This window comes from the organism of the source record quoted next, unplaced genomic scaffold, assembly GCF_019419815.1.
Source record: "Pyrus x bretschneideri cultivar Hongxiangsu unplaced genomic scaffold, Pyrus_bretschneideri_v1 Contig58, whole genome shotgun sequence".
NCBI classification, from domain to species: Eukaryota; Viridiplantae; Streptophyta; class Magnoliopsida; order Rosales; family Rosaceae; genus Pyrus; species Pyrus x bretschneideri.
Window position 1 is genome coordinate 369,413 of NW_025999796.1, and position 24,009 is coordinate 393,421.

The 24,009-nt window shown below is 38.0% G+C and overlaps 2 protein-coding genes across 5 annotated transcripts; one reads left to right on the forward strand and one right to left on the reverse strand.

Annotated features, from left to right (window-relative positions):
- The first annotated feature begins 272 nt into the window (after positions 1-272).
- LOC103963675 lies at positions 273-2,199 on the forward strand. The gene is made up of 3 exons (XM_009376508.3): positions 273-643; positions 1,546-1,731; positions 1,837-2,199. Exons 1-3 carry the CDS (start codon positions 410-412, stop codon positions 1,993-1,995), a joined length of 579 nt encoding a protein of 192 aa, XP_009374783.2. The 5' UTR covers positions 273-409; the 3' UTR covers positions 1,996-2,199.
- A 6-nt stretch (positions 2,200-2,205) lies between these two features.
- On the reverse strand, positions 2,206-8,389 carry LOC103963689 (transcription factor E2FB-like). 4 transcript variants are annotated; one of them, XM_009376522.2, is made up of 14 exons: positions 8,066-8,387; positions 6,048-6,237; positions 5,820-5,879; positions 5,602-5,687; positions 5,437-5,525; positions 5,254-5,308; positions 4,301-4,353; positions 4,113-4,163; positions 3,930-3,978; positions 3,741-3,806; positions 3,576-3,652; positions 3,234-3,456; positions 2,953-3,019; positions 2,206-2,842 (listed from the first exon to the last, which is right to left on the reverse strand). In XM_009376522.2, the coding sequence occupies exons 1-14, from the start codon at positions 8,255-8,257 to the stop codon at positions 2,706-2,708; spliced, it is 1,395 nt and encodes a 464-aa protein (XP_009374797.2). In that variant the 5' UTR covers positions 8,258-8,387; the 3' UTR covers positions 2,206-2,705. The 4 variants fall into 4 exon arrangements, with proteins under 4 accessions (XP_009374797.2, XP_048427242.1, XP_048427244.1 ...); XM_048571285.1 differs by having other exon boundaries at positions 6,048-6,240; XM_048571286.1 differs by having other exon boundaries at positions 2,693-2,876; positions 6,048-6,240; positions 8,066-8,388.
- Between the last annotated feature and the right edge of the window lie 15,620 nt (positions 8,390-24,009).

The following is a 24,009-nucleotide window of genomic DNA, read 5'->3' on the forward strand; positions in this document are numbered from 1 at the left end:
TAAATAATATTCATAACACATACGACCAATTTTGTATATGCCTAAAGAGGGCCATAAATTCCATAGCACAGGGACATTGCCATTTTATCTCAATTTTTCACCCAGATAGATGGACCAAGATCATATGGGCTCATCACCATGAGATCCATTATCCCTCTGTCTTTTGTTTTGGTTCTCAAGCAAGCCTACAAGTTTAAAGCCCACTGCACAATCCCCCAATGCCTGCATTGACAAAATCGTGAAGGGATAAAAAAAGAGCGACTTGTACTGCCTTATAGCCTCATGTATTAAGCTTCCTGCATCCTGTTCAGAAATTTCTGAGCCATCTCTTTTCCTCCTCAAAACATAACTAAACACTGAACGATGTTTGACTAGATAGAAAATACTTTAAATTTTAGTTGGCAGAAAAATGGCATCAGCTCTGGCCTCCCCTTGTCTTCCCTCGGCTTCTTTCTTCAACAACAGTGGAAGTTCAAGATTTTGCTGCTGTCCATCATCGGTTCAAGCATCCAAGTCCATATCTTACTCGAAACGTTTCGGAGTCAGAGCCCTCAAGGAGAAAACCGAGGAAACAAAAGCCCCATCTGCAGATTCAGCCGACGAAGTTACTAAAAAGTACGGCCTCGAAGCCGGTCTGTGGAAGGTATTCATCTCCTACCAATTTATTTTCTGTCATACTTATTGATAGACTTCAAGTTTCCTTGTCTATTGTTATGTAATCGAATTTAAGGAAAGTAAGTTTCGAATGATGAGTTTATAGAGTCTGTTTCTGCTCACCCACCTGACCCATGTGTTTTCTTAGGGGGGGTGGGGCTACACAAGGGTTACGGCAGTGGCAGAGCCAGAATTTTTCGTGAGAGAGGCCCTTTCATATGCATTGAGAAACAATTTCAAACGCATAACATGAGCAATTGAAATAATCATCACAAAACTGAAACACTCGTTAAATTTAATGGAGAGAATTAAAAGAAGCGTATAATACAACTAAGTGCAAGGTCGAGAGCAGGGTAACCTAAAAAAATTGGAATCATAAGAAGAAAATACAAAGAAATCTGGTTTGAATCCTTTGACAGAAAAAATAAAAATAAAAATAAAAATAAAAATAAAAGAAAAAAGGGGGAATAATGGTTGATTAAGTTGCTTTAGAAATAACAATAAAGTTGATTTTAAAACCTATCCCTGAGTTTTACTAAACCACAAAGACAAAACAAACAAAAATAGTAGAAAAATGTAAGATACGACGTCGTTCGGCTCAACTTCTTCACGAGGATAGTTCATCTTCTTCTCATATCTCACGGTTCTATAATTGCAGGCTTGATGCCGCTAAAAATTTATTACACAGTGGTCGTAATGGGCCCGGAACCACTTTGGTCCCTCAGTGGCTTTGCCCATAGTTAGGGGATGAGGTTAAGCTTAATGGCTAGTTCGGCTTTATATATATTAGGTTGAAAAATAAGTAAAATAATATTTCGTCAATTCAATCTTAAGCTAGTTTGAGTAGTGGTGAAGTTTTGGATTGAACCATAATGTCATGGGAAAATGCAGATATTCAGCTCAAGAGAGGAAGGAAAGGAAGGAGAAGAGAAGTCAAAGGGAGATGAAGCCAAGAAGCTGCTAGCAAAATATGGAGGGGCATACTTAGCCACATCCATTATTCTCTCTTTAATCTCGTTTTCCTTATGTTATGCACTCATCAGCGCCGGCGTCGATGTCCAGGCTTTGCTGCAAAAGGTACAACCGATCATCGTATCAACTCAACGCAAACTTGACTCGTTTTATATGTCACGTAATATATGTCCAAGAACGTCCCTTCATTCTCTGCGTGTTTTTTTTTAGGTGGGAATTTCCGGCAGTGAGACCGGAGAGAGGGTTGGGACGTTTGCTTTGGCATACGCTGCGCACAAGGCCGCGTCCCCAATTAGGTTTCCTCCGACAGTAGCTCTCACTCCCATTGTCGCCCGATGGATCGGAAAGAAAGTTGAGAAGGAGGATTAGCTCCTGTGTTTACATACTGTATAAACCAGATTTTCGCCCTTAAATCCCTCGTTTGTAAAATCAACTGTACAAGTTCTTTAGTTTTCGTTTTTGTTTAGAAAAGGGCACGAATCAAACTCCTGGGCATGCTCATTCATTCGAATCGAATGTTTTGGTGACTTGGATGATAATCATATAAAACAACTGCCTGGATTTTGGTGATCATCAACATCGCATGAACAAGCTGCACTTGAGTAATTCAAAGCTTAAATTTACAGAGAGTAGGGGACTATACCCTTGAGTTGAAACCGAACTGTCATGAAGCAATTCGGCATCAGTATGATTGAAAACAGAACGAGGCGATTACACTAACATATTCTCTATTCGACGATATTCAGACTTTCTTGACTTCTTCACTCTGATTACTCCAACAAAAGCCTGCCGATTCTAATAACATACAAGGATGTACTAACAATTTTAACCTCTTATTTGCCGCTACGTCACAGAGATTTGTATATTACATAAATGTACAACAAAACAGCTACCTCCACCTACCTTTACGTTGTTCCTTGGTCCTTCGATGGATCTTCCTGGAACACTTGGGCAGCTTCCAGAACCTTCAACCCAACCTCCACGGTGAAACAAATACAGGAGATGGTTGGTCATCATAGGTTCCCAAAAAACGAGTCTGCATCAGCAATTAGATTCATTTAACGAATCACTTCCAGGCTTCAAGTCTTTGTAGGGTTGCTGGTAGTGGAAGGTACTTCAATTAAGCTGGACGGTGGAGTTTGGGGACGTGGTGAGCTGGCATTAACCAACGGATAATCTTGATCAAGTGCACCCAAATCATTCCATACAACCCCAGCTGTAGTTGATTTTGTCAAGAAATTCAGTATTCACTTTTTTTACCAGTCAAGTATAAACTCAAAGAAAACTAAGTGAAAAGAAATGTAACATCTTTCAGCATAAGGATACGTTCCGTTCTCCATATGTCTGTGATACTAATATCAGCATCTGATAAAAGCCAGTAATCTGCATCACTCTGTAAAGGTAACCGAAAAAGTTGACACCCTATAAGTCAAAGTTATTCTCTTGCCAGTACAGCAAAAGTCATCTAAACATGTTGCGCCGCTTGATTGTAAATGATATTTCTGGTTGCCATATTTTGTAAAATTTTATTGAGCTTAAGAAATTTTTGTAGCATATTGCATCTTTCAAATAGGCAGTGGTAAAATCAATTAAGAAGCCAAACTTACATCAACATCTGAGGGAACAATCTTCATAATCCCACTAGTAAAGTCCTGGGCAGCAGTAGGATCAGCAGACATTCTATGATCATCTGGTACCTGCATTTCAACATCCTTCCCTCTATCCTCTGCAACCATTGTTGCAGCTGGGTTTTCGTTAGCCCATGAAGTTGAAGGGATGTTTGTAGGTACTTCGACACCATTAATCTCCTCAAACTTCTCCTCAAATTGACTACAATGAGAGAGCAAGAGAGATCACTAAAATTCATTGTAATTTTTAACGTTGTAAGCAGGAGAAAACATTCATTGGTGTTCATAAAGTAATGATAATGGACCATGAAGCAACAATACCTGACAAGGTAAACATCTATAGGACCCATTGTGCTTCTCAAAAGCATCCTGTATCTCCTTTGGGGATAGTCAACGGCCTATTACATGAAAGAAAAGTTTGATTGAATAATAATGATATGCAAGCGAGTAGAGAAATTTTATGTACCATTTTGTCCTGAACTCTACCTCATCAGGATCTGGGACTTCAAGAGTGGTGCCGTGTGGAGCTTTAATTGCTATTAAGGTTTCATTCTGACAGAAAAAATAAATTGTAGATTCAGTTTAACAGCACAAATGAGAACGTTTTGTTAAAAAATACAGAATGTGGAACAATGTCAGTTGCATTGATGAGAATAGCAAACAACAAAATTTTACCTGCAAGGAAGGTAAGCCCTTAATATCTTCTTCAGTGACAAAAAGCCATCTACCAAAGGAAAAAGGCAAATTGAGATAAGTGTGTGCATGGATTGCATTAGACTGGACAGTTGAAACTAGCCACGGTTGACCTTCCATGAAAAGTAACTGAATATTGGTGAACATAAAAGGATAAGACTTTACTTCTTATTGCTTTCATCGTCGCTCAGGTCCCTCAACCTTTCTTGCATTTCTCTGGACAATTTAATAGCCTCAGTACAACCCAGAGTTCACCAACAACAACAGAATAATAATAACACTAAAAGTAATAAAAGCAATAGAAATAATAAAATTAATAATAATAGAAGAAAAAGCAACATCAGCTAAGTAACCTTATTTGCTGATCTAATCTGCGCTCCTCGGTAGATAGGCCTTCAACTTGTGCCTGAGACCAATTATAAAATACTGTGAATGAGGCCATATCTTTACTTCAGAGATACGCAAAAATTATTTTTGCTACTACTTTCAATGAACAGTTGGAAGATTTGATGTATGACCCAACAACTCGAATCTTATCCACCAACACCATTACAGTAATTAACAAGCACACCAACCAAAAGCTTTGGAAAACTTTTTCCAGTCAAGAAAACAAATCTTGCCCTTTCATGCCAGTCATTAAATTAAAATACATTACACCAAATTGGAACTGGACAGATGTGGGCTGAAATCTAGCAAGCTCAACTAAACAAAATCCTAGCAAAACTGTTTCTAGTCACAAACACAAATCCTGCTTTGCCATATCAATCATTCATATTTGAATTCATTACACTGGACTTGGGAATCAAAAAAACATGCCAACAGAAATCTACAACAATAAAAGTCAAGAGCAGGATTCTCTGCTTCGTCAGCCAATTCTTCATATTCAAATGGATTACACTAAAATTTGGAACCGTAAAAAACGTGTGGACTGCATTGACGTGACTGATGTCAAGGTTGAGTAATGATATCATGCTGGAATGTAAAAAAGGAAAGCAATTTGCATAAAAAATCGAAACAGTCATTAAAAGGGCCGTTGAATTCAGATTTATATGGCCATTAACTTCCTTACAAAGTCAATGCAGCCTTTTCAACAAACTAATACTTTTGTTTAGATCTGGAATCAACCTTGATGGTGAGGTTGGAGATTGACATGTCCAAAAAGAAGAGAAAAAAAACATGAACACAAATACAAACACAAACAGCATGAGTACTACTAAGCAAACAAAGATAAAGTGTCAAAAGTTGACCCAAGACTGAGTCATTGAAGTATGAGCATGCCAATAAAAAAATTCACTTCTTCCCGTACCTGTAAACTAGGATAATTTTCATCCGCGTCTCCTGTCCTCGAGACATCAAGTCCCCTAAGCAACCAATCACTCAGTTTAAGTAACTTCTAATGCACAGTGGATAATTGAATTTTTACAGCTTAGTAAAAAGTGGAAAGAAAAAATCTGTTTAATTTCAGGAAACAAGGCTAAGAATCCCTTACTTCCACTGAATTCTATTTTTGAGCTTCTTTTCTATGAGACCTATTCCTTCAAGAACATTTGTTATATCATATATCCGCCTCTTTTGGACCTAAAGGAAAAGAACACTTGTCATTAACAGACTATATTTACACAGGATACATTACAACAGAAAGGCAAGTAGTCACCTCCAAAGTATCAGCAGCTTTATTGAGATCTAGAATACCATCTTCCGCATGTTTGATCAGATTGATAAACTTCTTTGTTAAGAGACCTGTATGGAGACAATAGGGAATTTCCTTATAATACCAAACGACTAATGAAAATTATAACTTAATTTTCTCATGAAGAACCTAATTAACTAACTGAAAATCAGTTAACAAAAACATAGTAAATTGTTCGTTACCTAGGGAGCTGTCAAAACGACACGGACCGGCCGGAGTAACATTAGCACCAGAAGGAGAACCTGTCAATCATACAGATTAAATGCTAGTGACAGACTAAGCAACTCTAGTAAATTATTGTAGCATCGAGTAATTCATTCTTCACCAAACAACTAATCCATTCTTCTAAGTCAATTCAAATTTTCCTCGGAATAAGTGGCTTGGCAAAATTTATTATTAGTAACACTCACCCACATTGGAAGCTGGAGTCTGCGGTCCAGATTTGCTGCACTTTGTAAGCCTTGATGCTTTGTTTGCCCTTCCAACCTTGTTTGCCACAGGAGTCTGGAGGGGGATGTTAGCTACTTCAGTGTATCCAGGAGCAGTTGTCCTATCGGTAGACTCAGCTTCGCAATCTACTGCGTCACTCTTCCTTTTTAGCTGCTAAGCCACCATTCAGTTTTTCCAAAACATAAAATTAGCACCAATGAACAAACAATATCACATAAATAATTACAACATGAAAACAATGCCACTATTCTACGAAGAGAATGATTATTCCAAGCATGCAATTACATTAGAGGCTAACAAAACATTTAAAACAACTTAAGTTTCAAGGGGACAGCACCACAAATTATAAACTCAAGGAATCATAAAATCAAAGTTCTACAGATCCAGTCTAATCTCTAGAGCATTCTCTACATAACCACAGCAGAGAAATAAACACCATTGCCGTTAAGGGAAAACCAATTGTTATTCATTCTCTTATTTCCTAAATCATATCTTCGATAAATTACATTTTACAAATTTCCTCTATAGAAAACAACGGTATTCGAAAATTTGTAGTAAGAACCAAATTTTCTATACTGCATAAGTAATGCAGAACACACAAAATCCTAAGCAGTATAACCACTCGCATTGAAAGGCAACTCCCAGAAGGTAAGTCGGGCCAAGAAGGCTTCATGAAAAATAAATAATTACTAATTATGATATACACCCCATATCAAGAAACACGCAAACTTTATTTTTTGAATAACTTTTGTACGTGCTGTTCACACTCGAATGCAGTAAATACAGAGGTTGATCATAAGTAAAAAAAATAAAAAGAATCATGAGACAAACAACCAGTGCAACAACAAGAATTTAACTGTATCGGTATCCTTAAGAAGCATGCCCCAAGATATGTACAGGGCCCTTCATGAAGAATTAACTTAAAAGCCTCCGAGAGGAACAGATACCAAAAAGAAACAGAGAGAGAGAGAGAGTGAGTGTTCCCAAACGATCCTATCTTCTATTGTAGATAAAACCACACGTTCAGTTATGATTCCACAGGATCAAGGGTCCTGAATACTGATGGTTCTTACTGTTGCTATGACAGATAAAGACGGGGACATTAGTAACATACGGTAATTTAGAGGTTGATATGTAGTATTTCATTCAGTCATCCACTGCCATTTGCAACGTCATTCATCATAGTTTGGAGGGATTGGTCTAACAAATACCAAATCCAAGAAAGCCAGTGAGACACTCAGATTTTAAAGTTTTCTTTTTTCACTTTTGGGTGTGTATAGATATATACATGTATGCAGCAGACATTACTTCAATTACCAATGCTATCATTTTTGTTCATTGGTTTTAATGCATCAAGGGGAAACATACAACGCAAAAATGAAAAATACATTTGGAGGTCTTTTGAATTGCTTTTAGCAGTGTCAAAAATACATTTTATAGTGTTTGGAATAAATGAGCAACCATGATTTATGGGGTCAGTGGAGCACTTTAGTGGTTCCTTGAGAAATGCTCGATAAGTGTTATGTCAAGAACTTTGATTTACAGTAAATTGATGCACTCGTCACGAAACACAAGTCAACTAGTTAAAGTAAAGGGGTTAATGCATAATAGGATCGCAATTTGTAGATTGTAACATAATATCACCACCCTTGCCTAATCTTTATTTACACATAACTATAAAAAAAACCGAATGCGCCTTTTCATTTTCCAACAAAATCTGCCTTAGATATTCCCCAACCGCAATCATACTAACAGCATTTAGAATTCCACCTAAAATCCCAATTACTAACATGATAACCCAGTCAAAACAAACAATTTGAACAAATCCAAAGCATTAGAACTAGTTCCAATCATTAATTTCAGCAAACTAAAACCCCTAATTAGTAATCACACTCACTAATTAAGCCGATCTCCAACAAACTAGTCCAAAAATGCATAAATAAATAAAAAATAAATATATAAAAAGACAACAACTCACAGGGGGCTTGACGGTTATGCCGTAGGTTTCTTGATCAGTGCATTGGCGGGGGTCGGGAAGGAAGCCGTGATAGTCTGCAGCAGCTGAAAACGGCGGTTTCATGGAGGAGAAGGGGAGCTGCCGCTTCGGGGGCTGCTGCATGATCGGTTCTAGCGGTTGCACCGGCAGGTTCGGAGGCCGAGAGCCAGACATCCAGCGACCCGACCCGATTGTGGGTTTTGAGGGTTTTTTTTTGAGGGGCGGGAGTGGGTGAGAGAGAAAAGGCGGGATCGGGAGAATTGGGAGGGAATTGAAAGAAAACGGAAAGGGAATTGAAATTGGAGGGACAGTTGAGGAGGTGGTGGGGCGAGTGGTGGGTGAGATGGTGAGATCTGGCGGCGGTGGTGGTGGTGGTGGTTGTGGTGGGTGGGTTTGGGAAAAATAAAAAAGCGGGAGGGAGGAGAGAGGGCGAGAGCAGAAAACGAGGGAAAGGAAAGAAGGAGGGAATTTGGTTCGGATATAAGATATGGAGGGAAGCAATTACCTTTTTCCTAATTATTTATTTATTTATTTATTTACTGTTTACTTATTATCTTGGATAAATAGAATATTCAATCGTTATCATATTTACTGAATGATTGGATTTGACAGAAATGTTGGTACCTGTATGACCGATTGAATTGGGACCACAATCTCCCACCATTATATTTTCTAAATTTTTTTTAATCTATTTAGATCTAATATTTGTGTCGTATTTTTTTTGTTCATGACATTTTCGTGTCATACTCGATATCTTAACATGTCGTATCGTGTAACACTCATTAAAGTAAACGAGTAATATAACCCGATTCAAAATCGACCTATTTATATTATCAGCCAATATACCCCGACCCGTTACTCGTTGAAGAAAATATATTTTTAATCAATACATAATAAAAATGAAAAGCATAATTTGACCAAAAAACATAATACTAAATTAGTATATCCATACTACATTGTCACATAACTATTACTCTAAAACATTAAAAACAAAAATATTTGTCTTTCAAGTATTATATAATCTAAAATAAGAGCCTAATGAACATTATTATAAAAGTAGTCTCTCTGCACGCGCTCATGCGCATGCGAGAGGGCCTTATTTTAATCACGGGCGCTACGCGCCCCTTAAAGATGGGGTTTGCTTTATATGTTTCTTGATGTTTAACATTGTTGTTTCGTAAGAAACTGTTTTATGAATTGTGCATGCAGAGAGTCTTTTATCTGTCTTCTCTAACATTACCTTCACAAGCATGGTCCTAACCCTTCGATACTATGGATCTTGAAATGCATTGAAGTTTCAAATAATGAGAAGATATGTGACATTTACTAACATAGTACAACATCAACTTACACCTTAATCCATGTGATAAGGAGTAGTATTTTACAATATAAAGTTGTCAATATAATTGTTTATTTGAACCATCTCTCCATAATTGTTTCTTGTAGAAATTTGTGGATGATCCTGCAATTGAAAAACCCAAATGTTTAGTAAAAACAACCAAGAGAAAACGGAAGCTAAAAGAAATCACACTAAAAAAAAATCAATTGAAATTAAGCAATCACTGTGCACTTAATCGACCCTAAAGTGACGTACAAATGCCAATTGCCAAAAAATTTAAGAAACCATTTTGAAATTAAGCAGACATTGTTGTAATAAGAAAAAAACCTCAAATGTGCAGTATAATTGAAATTAACTCCAAAAATTTGAAATAAACTGTTAGGTAAGGTAAATGGAGGGAATTAAAGAATGCCAAAACCACAATAACTTCATATTACATTAACATTTTGGTTTTCATTTTCTCTCCGCTTCCGCCAAAATGCTTCCATATGCACGTTCTTGTCCTTCCCGCCATGCTTGCCACCCATTTGCTTGCACTTGATGCTTCAGATTTTCATGGTTAATCTGCAAGCAATGATGATAAAATAAGAAGTCTAATTGATTAAGATGGGAATAATGCACTATAATGCACAATCCCAAATATAAAGGTTGTAAGCAATTTAACCTAAATACCTTTAACTTTGACAATTTTTCCATAGCAATACTTTTACTCCAGTTACTTTTCGAATACTGAAAGATAAATAATTTGTCAAGTTTGAGGTAACAAATTGTAATCATATCTACAAAATTAAATAGTAAGGTATGTTACCTTAATCTTGTACTTCAACCTTTGTACTTTGAAACGGGTGTGATACTTGTAAAACTGATAAAAATGCAATTTTATTTCTATTTGAAAATTGAATGCAATTTGAATTTATAGTATACTTCCGTATGAAAATAAGAGAAGAGTTACCGTATTTAGAAAGTTGTTTGGTCACTATTAATCTTTTTCCTGCACCCATAAATAGATTTTTTTTTTTTTAAATTTTATAATTTGAGATAATTAATTTGTAGATTTTTTTTTAATTTTATAATTTGTGATAATTAATTTGTACAATAGAGAATGCCATTAAAAATAAATAGGTAATAAATGGTGTTGTACCTAATTTGTTGGACTTAATTCCAAATACGTATGATGTGAGGAGTTGTTGAAGGTTTTATACTTCTACAGCCTTTTTCATGCGCCACCTATATATTAAAAGTATATATAATGTTAGATTTGTTGTAACAAATTTAATAAAGAATTTAGAATACATACTGCTCATGCTTCTTCTTTTTCCAATCAGTTTGACACACCCCGACCCGAAATGTCCACTAGGACCCCAAATCGAGCTGTGTTGGCCGACACCTGGAAGGTGACGAAGCCATAAAGTGTGATAGTGTATAAAATGTGAATAAATTTGAACCTAACAGTGTCTAAATACTAGAGTGTGTTACGAGTGGGAGCAAACCCATTTCACACGTGATGTCAGAGCATAAGTAAAGTACAGTAATGTGGGTAAGAATCATACCCTTAAAAGTAGCCACCCATACTAAGATTAGCCATATATCCTTGATAGGAGCATATTTATGCGACTTTGTTAGTTTAATTCCTCACATTTATGTTGTTAGTTCATAGTTATTTTAGTATTTTAAGCTATTTTCGTATGGTTGTAGGTCCAAATGGTTAAAGTGGCAAGAAAGTGCATTTTGGAGCAGTTTTGGGCATTAAATGTATTGCACATGCTTGGAGCAATATGGATGGACGAAATTGAAGTCCAAAGGAGTCTAGAAATCTGCTAAGAAGATGGAAGAAATTAATTCAAGACTTGGAAGAAAAGGAATCAACTACAAAGAAGTAAACATGAGTCAAACTTCCTTATTTTGACTTAACTTTCCTAATCTTTTCCTACCTAAGTTTCAGCTGCCAAAAAGGGTTCCTAATTAATTTAGGACACTTAAATATATGTCTAGAAAACTTAGTCCTACTTCCTAATCCATGCCGCACCTATCTTTTCTAGATTTCCCTTTTTATTGCAGCAAATCACATTCCCATTCTCTAAAACATCATTGCCGCAGCTTTCCCTTTCCTTTTTCCCAATTCCTTGCTGCTTATTTTACTTCCCTGTTCCCTCTAAAAATTCTGATTTGTTACCCTTTTCTTGGAGGATTTGGAGTCTTAATACATTCCCAAATTAATTACTTATTGCCTTAACCTTTCTCCCTCTATATATACATAATCTGCCGCACTTATGGGAGATGCTAGACAGCCATACACATCCATTCGAATTATTCCTCATTCTCTCCATTCATTCAGCCATCATCCACCCTCTACCACCATCCAAACTATCCATCCATCACCATAATTCATACCCAAACACCCTTGTGCCGCAACAAAGAAGGAGAAAAAAGAGAGGAGAAGCCTTGGACGTTTGGCCATTCAAACTTGGATTGTTGGAGCGTTTCTAGGTGTATTCAATCTTTGTTTTCAATGTTTAATTTATATTCTCTTTGTTTTGTTGCAAACATGAGGAACTAATTTTGTTTTAGCTAGGGGAGACTTTGAAACTATGATTATATTTGCAATATGAATTGATTAGTTCCAGTTGTGATTTCATAAATTGTGAATGCAATTTACTTAACCGTTTGATGGATAACTTATTCTTGTTTGTTGATTAAGGGTGCACACTTAATTTGCATGCTTGAATTTGGTGCTAGAATATAAGGGAGTTTCACATAATCGTTACAAACTTATATTCACTAGTAGTTAAGGTTGTTTTCACAATCATGTTAAGTAAATTCCTAGCATGAGTATCATGATGTCATAGTTACAAGTGCTTTGTCAAAACTTATGATTCTCATAGAACGTAATGATCTTTGATTGTATCTCTATTATGATGTCATGTAGGGAACTTTTGAAGAATGCTTTGGGTTGTCGAATGATGTCATCCAATCCAATAACTAAAGGAAAATCTGAGGGTTAATTAGTGATGTCACGGCTAATCTGGGGTGTTGAGGTTTATGGTTTATCGAAAAAGCAACTGGAAATCAATTTGTATGCAAGTGTGTCATGTGTGGAGAAGGACCCTTTAGCTAGCTAATCACCCATCCATATACCCAAATTCGTTCATAACTCTGTCTAGTTTAGTTTCTGTTTTGTTTTAATTCAAATTCGTCAAAACCAAAACCCCCCTTTGTTTTAAGTGTCAATTAGGTTAGAATCTGAGCTATTGTGTGTTTTTAAGTGTTTTGAGTCAAAACCAATTCTATTTTCGTCCAAATTGAATCCTAGAGTCTAGTTTGAGTCTATTTGGTTGTTTTGTGTTGTTTTGAGTCTTTTGAGTTTGTTTTGAGTCATATAAGTTTAGTTAAGAGTCTTTGAGTTTGTTTAAGTGTTTTTAAGCATATTTTTGTATCTTTGAGTCAGTTTTCATTAGATTAGCAATCTCTCCTAATCCCCAGCCAAGAACGATCCCTACTTATATCTATACTACAATTGTCGAAAAGAGGGTTTAATTTGTGTGCTATTATATATCACATCAATCATCGTCGATACGAACTCAGCAGTTAAAACCTGAAGGGGGTACAAAACAAAAAGTGTGAGTAAACAGTAAAACCAAGCTTCCCAAAACTATTACCTTTCTATCAGTAATAACCCCTCACTGTAATTCCCTTATCGTTTTCTATAGGGCAGTACAACACACATATATATATATCCACCTATGCTCAAAAATGGCCAAAACCACAAGTATACCATGTTCATAGACTCTACAATGCATTAACAAGTAGGCCAAATGAACTTAATCAATATAAAATGATACATCAGCCAGAATCACCTAACGTGACCCATATGACTGTACTCATATCTCATCAATCACTACTAACATGTAAGTCGGGAGTCATCTCTAATGACCTATACGACTTATCCATATCTCATCAAGTATCCCTACACACGAGTCGAAACCACCTCTAGTGGTCTGTACGACAGGACTGGGTGTAAATAAGTACGCTCAAGTGCTACGATCACGTGAAGACTGGGCGAATAATCGCGGGTTACCTAAGAGTCGGAACCACCTATAGTGGTCTGTACGACAGGCCTGTGCACCTACCTTGAGTCCAAGGTGAGCGTAAGGTGCCGGAGGTGAACATCACGTGAAGGACTGTGCCTTAACCACGGGCGGGAGCACTAACACTGGGATGCAGGTATCTATATCTCATCAATCAATACTAGCATACAAGTCAGGAGTCACCTACAGTGACCTGTACGACTTAATCTATAGCTCATCAAACATCCCTGCACACGAGTCGGAACCACCTCTAGTGGTCTGTATGACAGGACTGGGTGTAAATAAGTACACTCAAGTGCTACAATCACGTGAAAACTGGGCGAATAATTGCGAGTCACCTACGAGTCGGAACCACCTATAATGGTCTGTACGACAAGCCTATGCACCTACCTTGAGTCCAAGGTGAGCGTAAGGTGCGAGAGGTGAACATCACGTGAAGGACTGTGCCCTGGCCACGGATGAGAGCACTAACACCGGGGTGCAGGTTTATGAGCTCTCAATGCATCTCAATATAACATGTGCAACTCATGGCAACCAGTACGACAGTATCGGAGTTGCCTAACACATAAATGTAGTCATGCTATAACGCAATCGATTCAAGTAATACCATAAACTCATCTGACTTACCTGGGTGTCCTGCGTTCACCTTTGCACTTGAAAGCATTCCCAATAATTATATGCAAGTAATATACATATGGATATACCATGATGCAATCTAATACTCAACCATGTCGTAGCATTTTCAATTATAAACAATATGGTGTGAAATGTACAATCAATAACGCCCTACTCCCGAACTACTTATTTTCAGGGATAATTATCCATGACAACCCAATTAACACTAATTTAACTAACCAATTCACAAAACTAAAACTTGCCTTTACCAATTTCCTTCGCATTACTCAATTTCCCAAATAAGGCTTTTGTCTCAAATATATTATGGCTGCATCTAACGTCTCGTTAGACTGCCTACGTACCCTATGTAGGGATCAAGCCATTCGTAGTTCATATAGTACTTCAAGCTTCACAATAATTATAAATGAAGGTAATATACCTAATCAATTTAAAAGTGTCGATAGAACTCTCAATAATATGTACAATAAAAAGGAAAAGATCCACTCACCTGGAGTCCACGCTATGATTCTCTAGCGCACACATCGAGTCGTCCTAAATGATTGGTCCCTGTGACCAATTATCAAATCACATCTCAGAACTCTTATCCATAGAATACGTAATTCACATAAAACACAACCTCAAGGGCATTCTAAAATAGTTTGAGACCCATTGACCACAAGTCAACAGTCAATCAAAGATCGACGGTAGGGTCTACAACCTTGTATAACTCGACTCGGAAGATCCGCATATCAGATTTCCAATCCGCAACTCTGAACGATCCAAAATATGTTTCTAGAATAAAATATTAAAATTTCATTAGAATCCAACGGTCGGATCTCCGCCAATTGCCTAAAACAAGTGGCCGTGAACATTTATTTTACTAACTTACAAATCCAACTCAGGAAGATCAATACGTCGGATTCCCGATCCATAAATTCCTATGATCTTTAGATATTACGTATTATAATGTATCCAATTTTGGTGACGATCCAACGGTCGGATCGTCGATTCACATTTTTATCAAGTAACGTATCGTAACGAATTTAGGTTCCAACGATCAACCTACGTCATTCAAATAAAAAAACTGAATTCAAGACATTCGCCATAGCCTAAAAATAGCATTGGCGGCCCACTGGCCACGCGCCGCCGCACGTGCCGCCGCGGGTGGCGGTCGGCCGCCCCGACTCACCGGAAAATTCAACTATTTCCAAAAATTCTCAAACTTCACAGAAATGAAGATTTCGGTGAGTGCAGCAACTTTCATACCTGCCACGAAGTCCAAAAGTGAACGGAAGATGGTTAATTTTTCCCACAAAGCTGGCGAGTTCCTAAAACTTCCCGGTGTCGATTCGTCTTCTACAGTGGTCCAACGGGGTCAAGGTTGGTTGGGTTTTGCTCCTGGGATGATGGGCTACAAAGCCTAAGTGGTGGCATCTGTCATCACTTTGCCGATTTGCCAGAAAATCAAAAAGGGTGCCCGGAGCACCGTGAGAACCGCTAACTTTCGTGGCCTCAAACCGCCACATACCGTGGTTAATCAAGGTGGTTCTTGGTGGGTTTTGTAGAGGGGAATGAGAGCTTTAAGATGGTGGTGGTGGCGTCGAAAACTTCCATCGGAGTTGGCCGGAATCGGCCTTGGAAAATGGGTGGTCACATAGGTCGGGCAAGGTTGCACGGGAAGCTTTCCCATTTTTTTTTTTTTTTCTTCTTTCTTTCTGATTGGCTGAAGGCTTTCCTCCTCCCTTCTAATTGGTTCCTTGTCCCTTTAATTTAATTGGACCACTAATCCCACAAGGTGGGAATTCAAATATTTAAATAACCAATTTCAAACGTCCATAACTATACCGTTATAATTCGAACTCGCAAACGGCTTTCGCCTATGTGTTCACACCAACATGTACTACGAGAATATGTTAAAAGAATAAGTCATACGTCTTTCTAGACGATGGTCAACATAAGTCAAAATCTTTGTCTCTATGGCATTTTCGTAAATTCACTCTTTTAAAATAAAATAAAAACGTAAAATTTGGAACGGGTTGTCACACAGTTGGCTTAGATCAGTTAGTTTTTACTCCAATAGATATCTCCCAATCAGGTGTAAAAATAGAGACACGTCTGTTTGGAATCTTATCAATAGATAGTTCCTTTTTCATTTTTTGTGGGTATTCTTGTAAATATCCTGAGAATGAAAATTGAAACTCACGTATAGCACATTAAGATAATTAAAATTGAAACTCACATTCTGAGTAATTATAATCATGAAGAGAAATTGAACGAAAGGGGAATCGAACTGTAACAATTGTTGCAACACGCCTAAATTGTCTAGTCCTATGCATAAACAAAACAAAAAGCAGAAACAAAAAAAAAAAAAAAAAAAAAAAAAAAGAAGAAGAAGCAAGCAAAGAAAAATAATTTATTAAACAATTAGAGTCGGGCAACTTCTTAAATAAGGCAGCAAAGAGTGTCATTTAATATCTATACACAACATAATGGATCATGATCATGACATGTAGATGATCATGATGAGATGATATGATATGATACATGCATGTATGTGTGTGCATATAAGAATGTAGGCGAGGGAAGGAAGAGAGTGGTGGAATAGCATTTGACTTAGTTTCAGAATAGAGAGAGAGAGATAGATACAGAGACGAAGAAAGAGAAAAAGGCAAGAATGAACAAAATTCAATCGAGTTGGATACAAATTTGACATTCGCAAGGACACACTCTTTGTCCCCCCTATATTTGGTTGTCTACAACTCTTTAATCTCTCTTTGTAAACTGAAAATTAGTTCTGAGAAAGAGGAATCTGTACCAATTTGAGATGATGTTGGACGACAGGAGAAATCTAACAAAAATTCGGAAGAAACTTTGAAAAAACACGCGAAGGAGATTGGTCTGTGTAGGAGAAAAAAGTGAATTCGTTTACCTTTTTTGTATGCATTGCGGGGGGTGGAGTTACCGTTGCTCACTTTAAACGTGCAATATATGGCAGTTTCGTCTCTGCAGTTTGCAACTGCTGTGAAGAGTTCCATCTCTGCAGTTTGCAATCGTTGCACCTGCTGTTAGGAGTTCGCGGCTTCGTGCCCATCTGGAGTATTATTTTTCTTCTATTTATTTATTTATTTATTTACTTCTTGTTTTCTATATAGTGGAATGATAGAATGTGATGATGTAGTTATAGGCTGATTAATTTAAGGGATGACAATGAATTTAAAGTGCGCGTGTTTTCATCTAGTGGTTCATAATTGTCATTCTTGTGATGGGTGCATGTAGTGTTTGCAGCAGATAATTCTGTTTTTGATATTTTGTTTTTTAACTTGTAAATAATTTATGAATTGTATCATATTTATGAATTTGACCCTATTTTTATGGGCAGTTATCCAGTTGCTTTAGGTATGACATGAGGGCTTTCTTGGCATTTCTGAATGCTTCACCAAACTAGCCTTCTCCCTTTATATATATAGATACCAAATGTTCAAGGATATGGAAAATGAAAGAAGTTGCATTTCAAGGTTGAGGAACCTTGCACGTTTGTATATGCTTTAACACTTTTTAGATTTGTACATTAATGATTCTGAATTTTATTTATTTTGAACTCCCTTAGAAATACTATTTATGAGGGTTTGTACAGTTTTAAAATTCTAACAACGATGTACCCATACTCATAAAGTAGAGGATGCGATCATGAGCCTTTGTATATTCTTTTCACATTTTTCGCACTTGTAAATTAATTATTATAATTTTTTTTAAATCTGGTTGGTATTTTAAAATTACTTAACACCTGTTGTAAGCCTATTTAACTGAACTATATCTAAGACTAGAGAGGGAGAGAGGCCATCGGCAAGAGAGAGAGAAGAGAGAGATTGAATTGTGAGGTATGTGTTGTATCACCCCATTGTGCCTTTATTTATGGTAGTAGGATAGGTTAAATTCTTACCTTTTTAAGATTAGAACTCTAATATGATATTAACTACTAAAGGGGAATATTCCAAGATATCCCTAGATACACTAGGATTTACACAATCATATTCCTATTCTAAATATGATTGCAACACTCCCCCTTGAGTGTGGAAATACTCAAGCAAAACATCACATCAGATCTTCAGCAGTTGAGATAGAACAGTTGATGAAGTTGGCGGCATAACGGGTGAATGTGAGTCTCAAATTTAAAGAAAGTATGCATTGGTAGTAAAACTCACAAAACCTTGCTATGGTAAAACCTAATGCAGGTGAAAACCCATAGACTAAGGAGAAAAGTTAGAAGTATGCATAATGTCTAAAACAAACATCAAATAGGACAAAAGTAGTGAACTCAATGGAGTATAATCATCCTAGGATGGGTGCCTCATCAAAACCTCGTTAGGTAGCAAAAACCCATTAGGAAAAATGCTCCTAATTGTAGGAAAAAGAGTACATTAAGATCAAGTGAGTATGCTTCAAAATACTCTCCCTGAGTTAGACATAACTTCCAAATTAGAGAACTACAAGCAATTCAATTCAAATAATTTACATATACCGATTCCTTGGACGAGCTTCTGAAAAGTAGACTTGTGCAATGACTTGGTAAAGAGATCAGCCAAATTGTCCTGGGAACGAATTTGCTTGACTTCAATGTTCTGATGTTGTTGTTGCTGGTGAGAATAAAAAAACTTCAGCACTATGTACTTGGTGTTGTCTCTCTTGATGTATCCCTTCTTTGACTGCTCGATACATGTTGCATTGTCTTAAAAAAATCGTCGTAGAAAGGTCAATGACGGTAGTAAGACCACTAGTGCTTTGAATATGTTCCATGACTGCTCTCAACCAAAAGCACTCACGCGATGCTTCATGCAGGGAGAAAATTTTAGCATGGTTCGAAGAAGTCGCAACTAACGTTTGCTTGGTAAACCTCCAAGATATAGCAGTGTCTCGAACGGTAAAGACATAGCCTGTTTGAAAACATTCCCTATATGGGTCATATAGATAACAGCATCTGCATAACCAACAAGGTAGGAATCAACCCGAGAACCGAGGGGTTCGATGGCTCCTCTCAAGGATTCGTGGGTGTAGAACAAACCCAAATCCGTCGTACCTTTGAGGTAGCGAAAAATGCCTTTAACACCATACCAATATCTGCGTGTAGACGCATTGTTGTATCTAGCCAAAATATTAACAGGGAAAGAGATGTCAGGTCTAGTGCATTGAGCCAAGTACAATAAAGCACCAATTGCATTTAGGTATGGAACTTCATGCTCCAAAATCTCTTCCTTATCCTCCCTTAGACGAAAGGGATCTCGGTTAACATCTAGAGTCCGAACGATCATAAAAGTACTCGAAGGCTTCGCTTTTATCCTCATTAAAATGTTGCAACACCTTTTAGGTGTAGTTCGATTGATGTACTAGGATTCCATCTAAATAATGCTCGATCTCCAGGTCAAGACAATATTGGGTTTCCTAAGATCTTTCATCTCAAATTCTGATTTCAAATGAACGGCAATTTCCTCAAGCTCTGCGGAAGTTCCGATGAGGTTCACGTCATCAACATAAATTGCAACGATCGCAAATTCGGAATGTGACTTGTTTATGAACACGCATAGGCATAATTCGTTGTTCACATAACCCTAACTTGTCAAATATTCACTTAGATGGTTATACCACATCCGCCCGGATTGTTTCATACCGAAGAATGATATCCTCAATCTAATAGAGAGAGTGTTCCATGGTCTAGAACTATTTGAACCAATCAATGGAAGTCATTTTTGGATCTTTCATGTAGATTTTCGTATCTAGATCCCCATAGTATCACATCCTGGCTCGGGGCGAATCACTTCTTAGGCCCGCTCCACCACCGTAACACGATATTATCCGCTTTGGGCTTACCATTCCCTCAAGGTTTTGTTTTTAGGAACTCACGAGTAACTTCCCAGTGGGTCACCCATCATGGGATTGCTCTAGCCCCCTTCTTGCTTAACTTCGGAGTTCCTACGGAACCCAAAGCCAGTGAGCTCCCAAAAGGCCTCGTGCTAGGTAGGGATGAGAATATACATATAAGGATCACTCCCCTGGGCGATGTGGGATGTCACAATCCACCCCCCTTAGGGGCCCGACGTCCTCGTTGGCACACACGCGACCAGGGTTAGGCTTTGATACTAAATTGTCACATCCCGGCCCGGTTCCAGGCTCGCTCCACCACCGTAGCACGATATTGTCCGCTTTGGGCTTACCATTCCCTCACGGTTTTGTTTTTGGGAACTCACGAGCAACTTCCCAGTGGGTCACCCATCATGGGATTGCTCTAACCCCCTTCTCGCTTAACTTCGAAGTTCATACGGAACCCAAAGTCAGTGAGCTCCCAAAAGGCCTCGTGCTAGGTAGGGATGAGAATATACATATAAGGATCACTCCCCTGGGTGATGTGGGATGTCACATAGAGATACGCAGCTCCCACGTCCATAAGCTGTATATTTAGTTTTTCAGAAACTACCAAACTAATAAAGTAGCAGAACATTATGACATCCATTACAGGGGAATATGTCTCATCGTAATTAATCCCAGGGCGTTGAGAAAAGCCTTGCACTACGAGGCATGCTTTGTATCACACTATTTCATTCTTCTTATTACGCATCCTTATGAAAACCCACTTGTAACCCACGAGCTTCACATGTGGTGGGGTAGGAGCTATAGGTCCAAACAATTTACGTTTCGCAAGCAAATCAAGTTCAACCTAGATTGCTTGTTTCCAGTTTAACCAATCTGTTATACATCGACATTCATCAATGGAACGTGGTTCAATGTCATTGCTAAGCATGATGTCAGTAGCTACTGTGTACGCAAATACATCATCGACGATCATCTCATTCCGATTCCAAACCTCATCCAATACTGCGTAGTGCACCGAAATCTTGCAATTCTCGGAAAGTCAGGTTGTCTTATCTAAGACATCACCATAATCTATAATAACCTCATGAGTTGGAATAGATGAGTGAGCGATGGTCGAATTTAGACAAGGGTCACTAGTTTATGTTATTTTCCTCTTTCAGGGTTGTGAAACCTTTGAACTAGTAAGTATATGTGATCTTGTCACCTTTACTAGATAAGTAAAAGCATCTAGCATGCTTTGAGCAATGCTATGAAGATCTATACTTTGTCGTACCTCAGTTTCAGATTGGGCAGTGCGGGGATCTAAGTAAGACATAGTGGGAACATATCATGACAATTCGTGGTGTTATCCAGAAACATTAGCATGCTTATCTCCCCCTAATGACGAAAAGACTGTCTCATCAAAGTTACAATATGCAAAACGTGTGGTAAAGAGATTTATTATTAAGGGCTCTAAATAGCGAATAATTGATGATGAATCCTAACCAACATAGATTCCGATTTTTCTTTTATGACCCATTTTGGTACGTAGTGGCAGCACTATTGGCACATAAACTGTGCACCCAAACACACGTAAATGCGAGACGTTAGGCTCGTATCTAGTAACCAACTGTAATGGTGAATGAGGTTGGGTAGCGGTAGGCCTCAAGCGGACCAGCATAGCTATGTGCAATATTGCATAACCCTAGGCAAATACCGGCAATTTGGTTCGCATAACCAAAGTCTGAACTATCAATTGAAGGCACTTTATGAAAGCTTCTGTCAAGGCATTTTGGGTATGAACATGGGGTACATGATGTTAGACTTCAATCCTAACTAACATTCAATAGCTGTCAAAAGTCTGTGACGTAAACTCTTCAGCGTTATCTAGTCAAATCGACTTGATCGGATAATCAGGGTGGTGAACCATAAGCTTAATAAATTATGCTAGGATTTTTACAAATGCAGCATTGCTTGTGGACAATAACCAAACATATAACCAATGTATCGATGCATCAACCAACACCATAAAATATCTAAATGGTTCGCATATTGGTTGGATAGGTCCACAAATATCCGCTTAAATCCTCTAAAGAAACTTAAGAGGGTTGTGAATAATCTTTGTAATTGAAGGTTGAGTATTCAACTTCCCCAAAGAACAAGCTTTGCATGGCAGGAATCCAACGTAAGGAGGTAAATGATGCCCATGTGATGATTTGAGGATACATAGCATCATGTCACGTTCGAGATGTCCCATATAATCATGCTAAAGCAGCAAAGTGCTCTAGAACCTGGCCTTCGGGCTGGCCACATGGTGGGTCTCTATGCCATGAATGGTTGTTATGTACAACCCACTCGGGAGACATTCCAGCTTCTCGTGAATACGCTTCTGGACATACTCGTAAGAAGTGATACAAAGAAATTCAAAACCATTCTCTTCAGTGGTTTCAATATGATATTGATTATCTCGAATATCTCTAAAACTCAGCAACGTTCTTCCAGAACGTGGAGAATAGAGGCTTCTTTAATGGTTAAGACAGTACCATTAGACAACATTATACAGGCCTTTCCATATCCTTTTATCAAGTTGGATAAACCTGAGAGGGTTGTCAGATGTGCTTTCTTTGGTATGAAGTTAGTAAAATAGTGTCGCTCACGCAATATGGTGTGCGTAGTAACACTATCAGTCAGACAACTAACTTCCCCACCAGACATACCTAGAAATAAATTGATTGAATTAGTCACATGTATAGATATAATTCCATTCATTCAATTAATCAATTTAAGAAATAACATAAAATAATTATCCATAACTCAAACCAAACTAAAACCAAACAAATTATTCCAAATACTTCGAAAAATTGTCGAAAAATTAAACCATAAACCTAAAAAATAAGGAGGGTCCAGCCATTCCTAGTGGGTTCGGCCACTAGGGGTAAAAACTCCCTAAAAACATGTCTAGGAGAATAAAACTTATTCGTTCATAGGAGCTAATGCCTCCTGAAAATCTGATATCTTCATGCATGTAGTAGCATCTTCGGAATGTTCCACATGGGCAAAGTTAAACTCATAACAGGAATGATACTTGGCAATGGCCTCGGGGGTGGCTCTACATACTCGTGACCAATAATCCTTTGATCCACAGCGGTAGCACATGTCTATTTCAATGGAAGCCAATTGAACTATAGCTTGTCCCTTATTCTTGAAGTATGGGGCCTTAGGTTCAAAGGGTTAATGTTTCTAGGTCAAATTTCCTCCCTTGGGTGGGCCTTAGCTCTATTGACCTTGTGGTTGGGCTTGCAGCCCATTACCACAGCCAAGACGATGTTTTCATCATTTGTGGCTGCTAGAATTGGTCGCATGCGCTTCAGGTGCGGTGTTTGAGCCAATGGGTCAAGCTTGATGATTTTACATCAAAAACTGGTTCTTCTTTTTAGCACGAAGTAAAATAGAGATCAAATCCAAAAATTTGGTGAACTTTTGTGCCCTGTATTGTTGTTGCAGGACAATATTGGTGGCATGGAAGGTTGAATAGGCCTTCTCTAGGAGATCTGCATCTATTAAGTCCATTTAACAGAACTTATGCAGCGATCAGATTCTACAAACTTCAGAGTTGTATTCATTCACGGACTTAAAGTCTTGGAAGCGTAGATGCTACCAGTCGTGTCTTGGTTCAGGCAAGTAAATGTCTTTATGGTGATCGAAATGGTCGGCCATAGCAAGCCAGAGGGTGTGTGGATCCTCCTTAGCAAGGTACTTAGTCTACACTGCATTATGGATAAGTCTCTGAATGAAGATCATTGCAGTAGCTTTCCAAGCTTCATCGACAGGGTTGGAGTCGATAGGTGCCTCAATGGTGGCTCTAATACCTTTTGCAGTAAGATGGAGCTTCACGTCTTGAACCCACTTTAGGTAGCTTCTTCCATATCGGTGAAATCGAGCTTGTTCAAGTTCGACATGTCACTAAAACGGAGGGTACAACAAAATGTAGTTAGTTATATGGTAATCCATAGACATATATCGTAGAACATTTGGGTTCTATAGAC

What these genes read in the sequence shown, in the direction of transcription:
- LOC103963675 (XM_009376508.3), top strand. Translation starts at nt 410, where the DNA reads ATGGCATCAGCTCTGGCCTCCCCTTGTCTTCCCTCGGCTTCTTTCTTC. An exon ending in TCGAAGCCGGTCTGTGGAAG is followed by an intron (nt 644 to 1,545) that starts GTATTCATCTCC and finishes GGGAAAATGCAG; the next exon opens with ATATTCAGCTCAAGAGAGGA. An exon ending in TCCAGGCTTTGCTGCAAAAG is followed by an intron (nt 1,732 to 1,836) that starts GTACAACCGATC and finishes GTTTTTTTTTAG; the next exon opens with GTGGGAATTTCCGGCAGTGA.
- LOC103963689 (XM_048571285.1), bottom strand. Translation starts at nt 8,257, where the DNA reads ATGTCTGGCTCTCGGCCTCCGAACCTGCCGGTGCAACCGCTAGAACCG. An exon ending in TCGTTTTGACAGCTCCCTAG is followed by an intron (nt 5,688 to 5,819) that starts GTAACGAACAAT and finishes GTCTCCATACAG; the next exon opens with GTCTCTTAACAAAGAAGTTT. An exon ending in AAGTCCCAGATCCTGATGAG is followed by an intron (nt 3,653 to 3,740) that starts GTAGAGTTCAGG and finishes TTCATGTAATAG; the next exon opens with GCCGTTGACTATCCCCAAAG.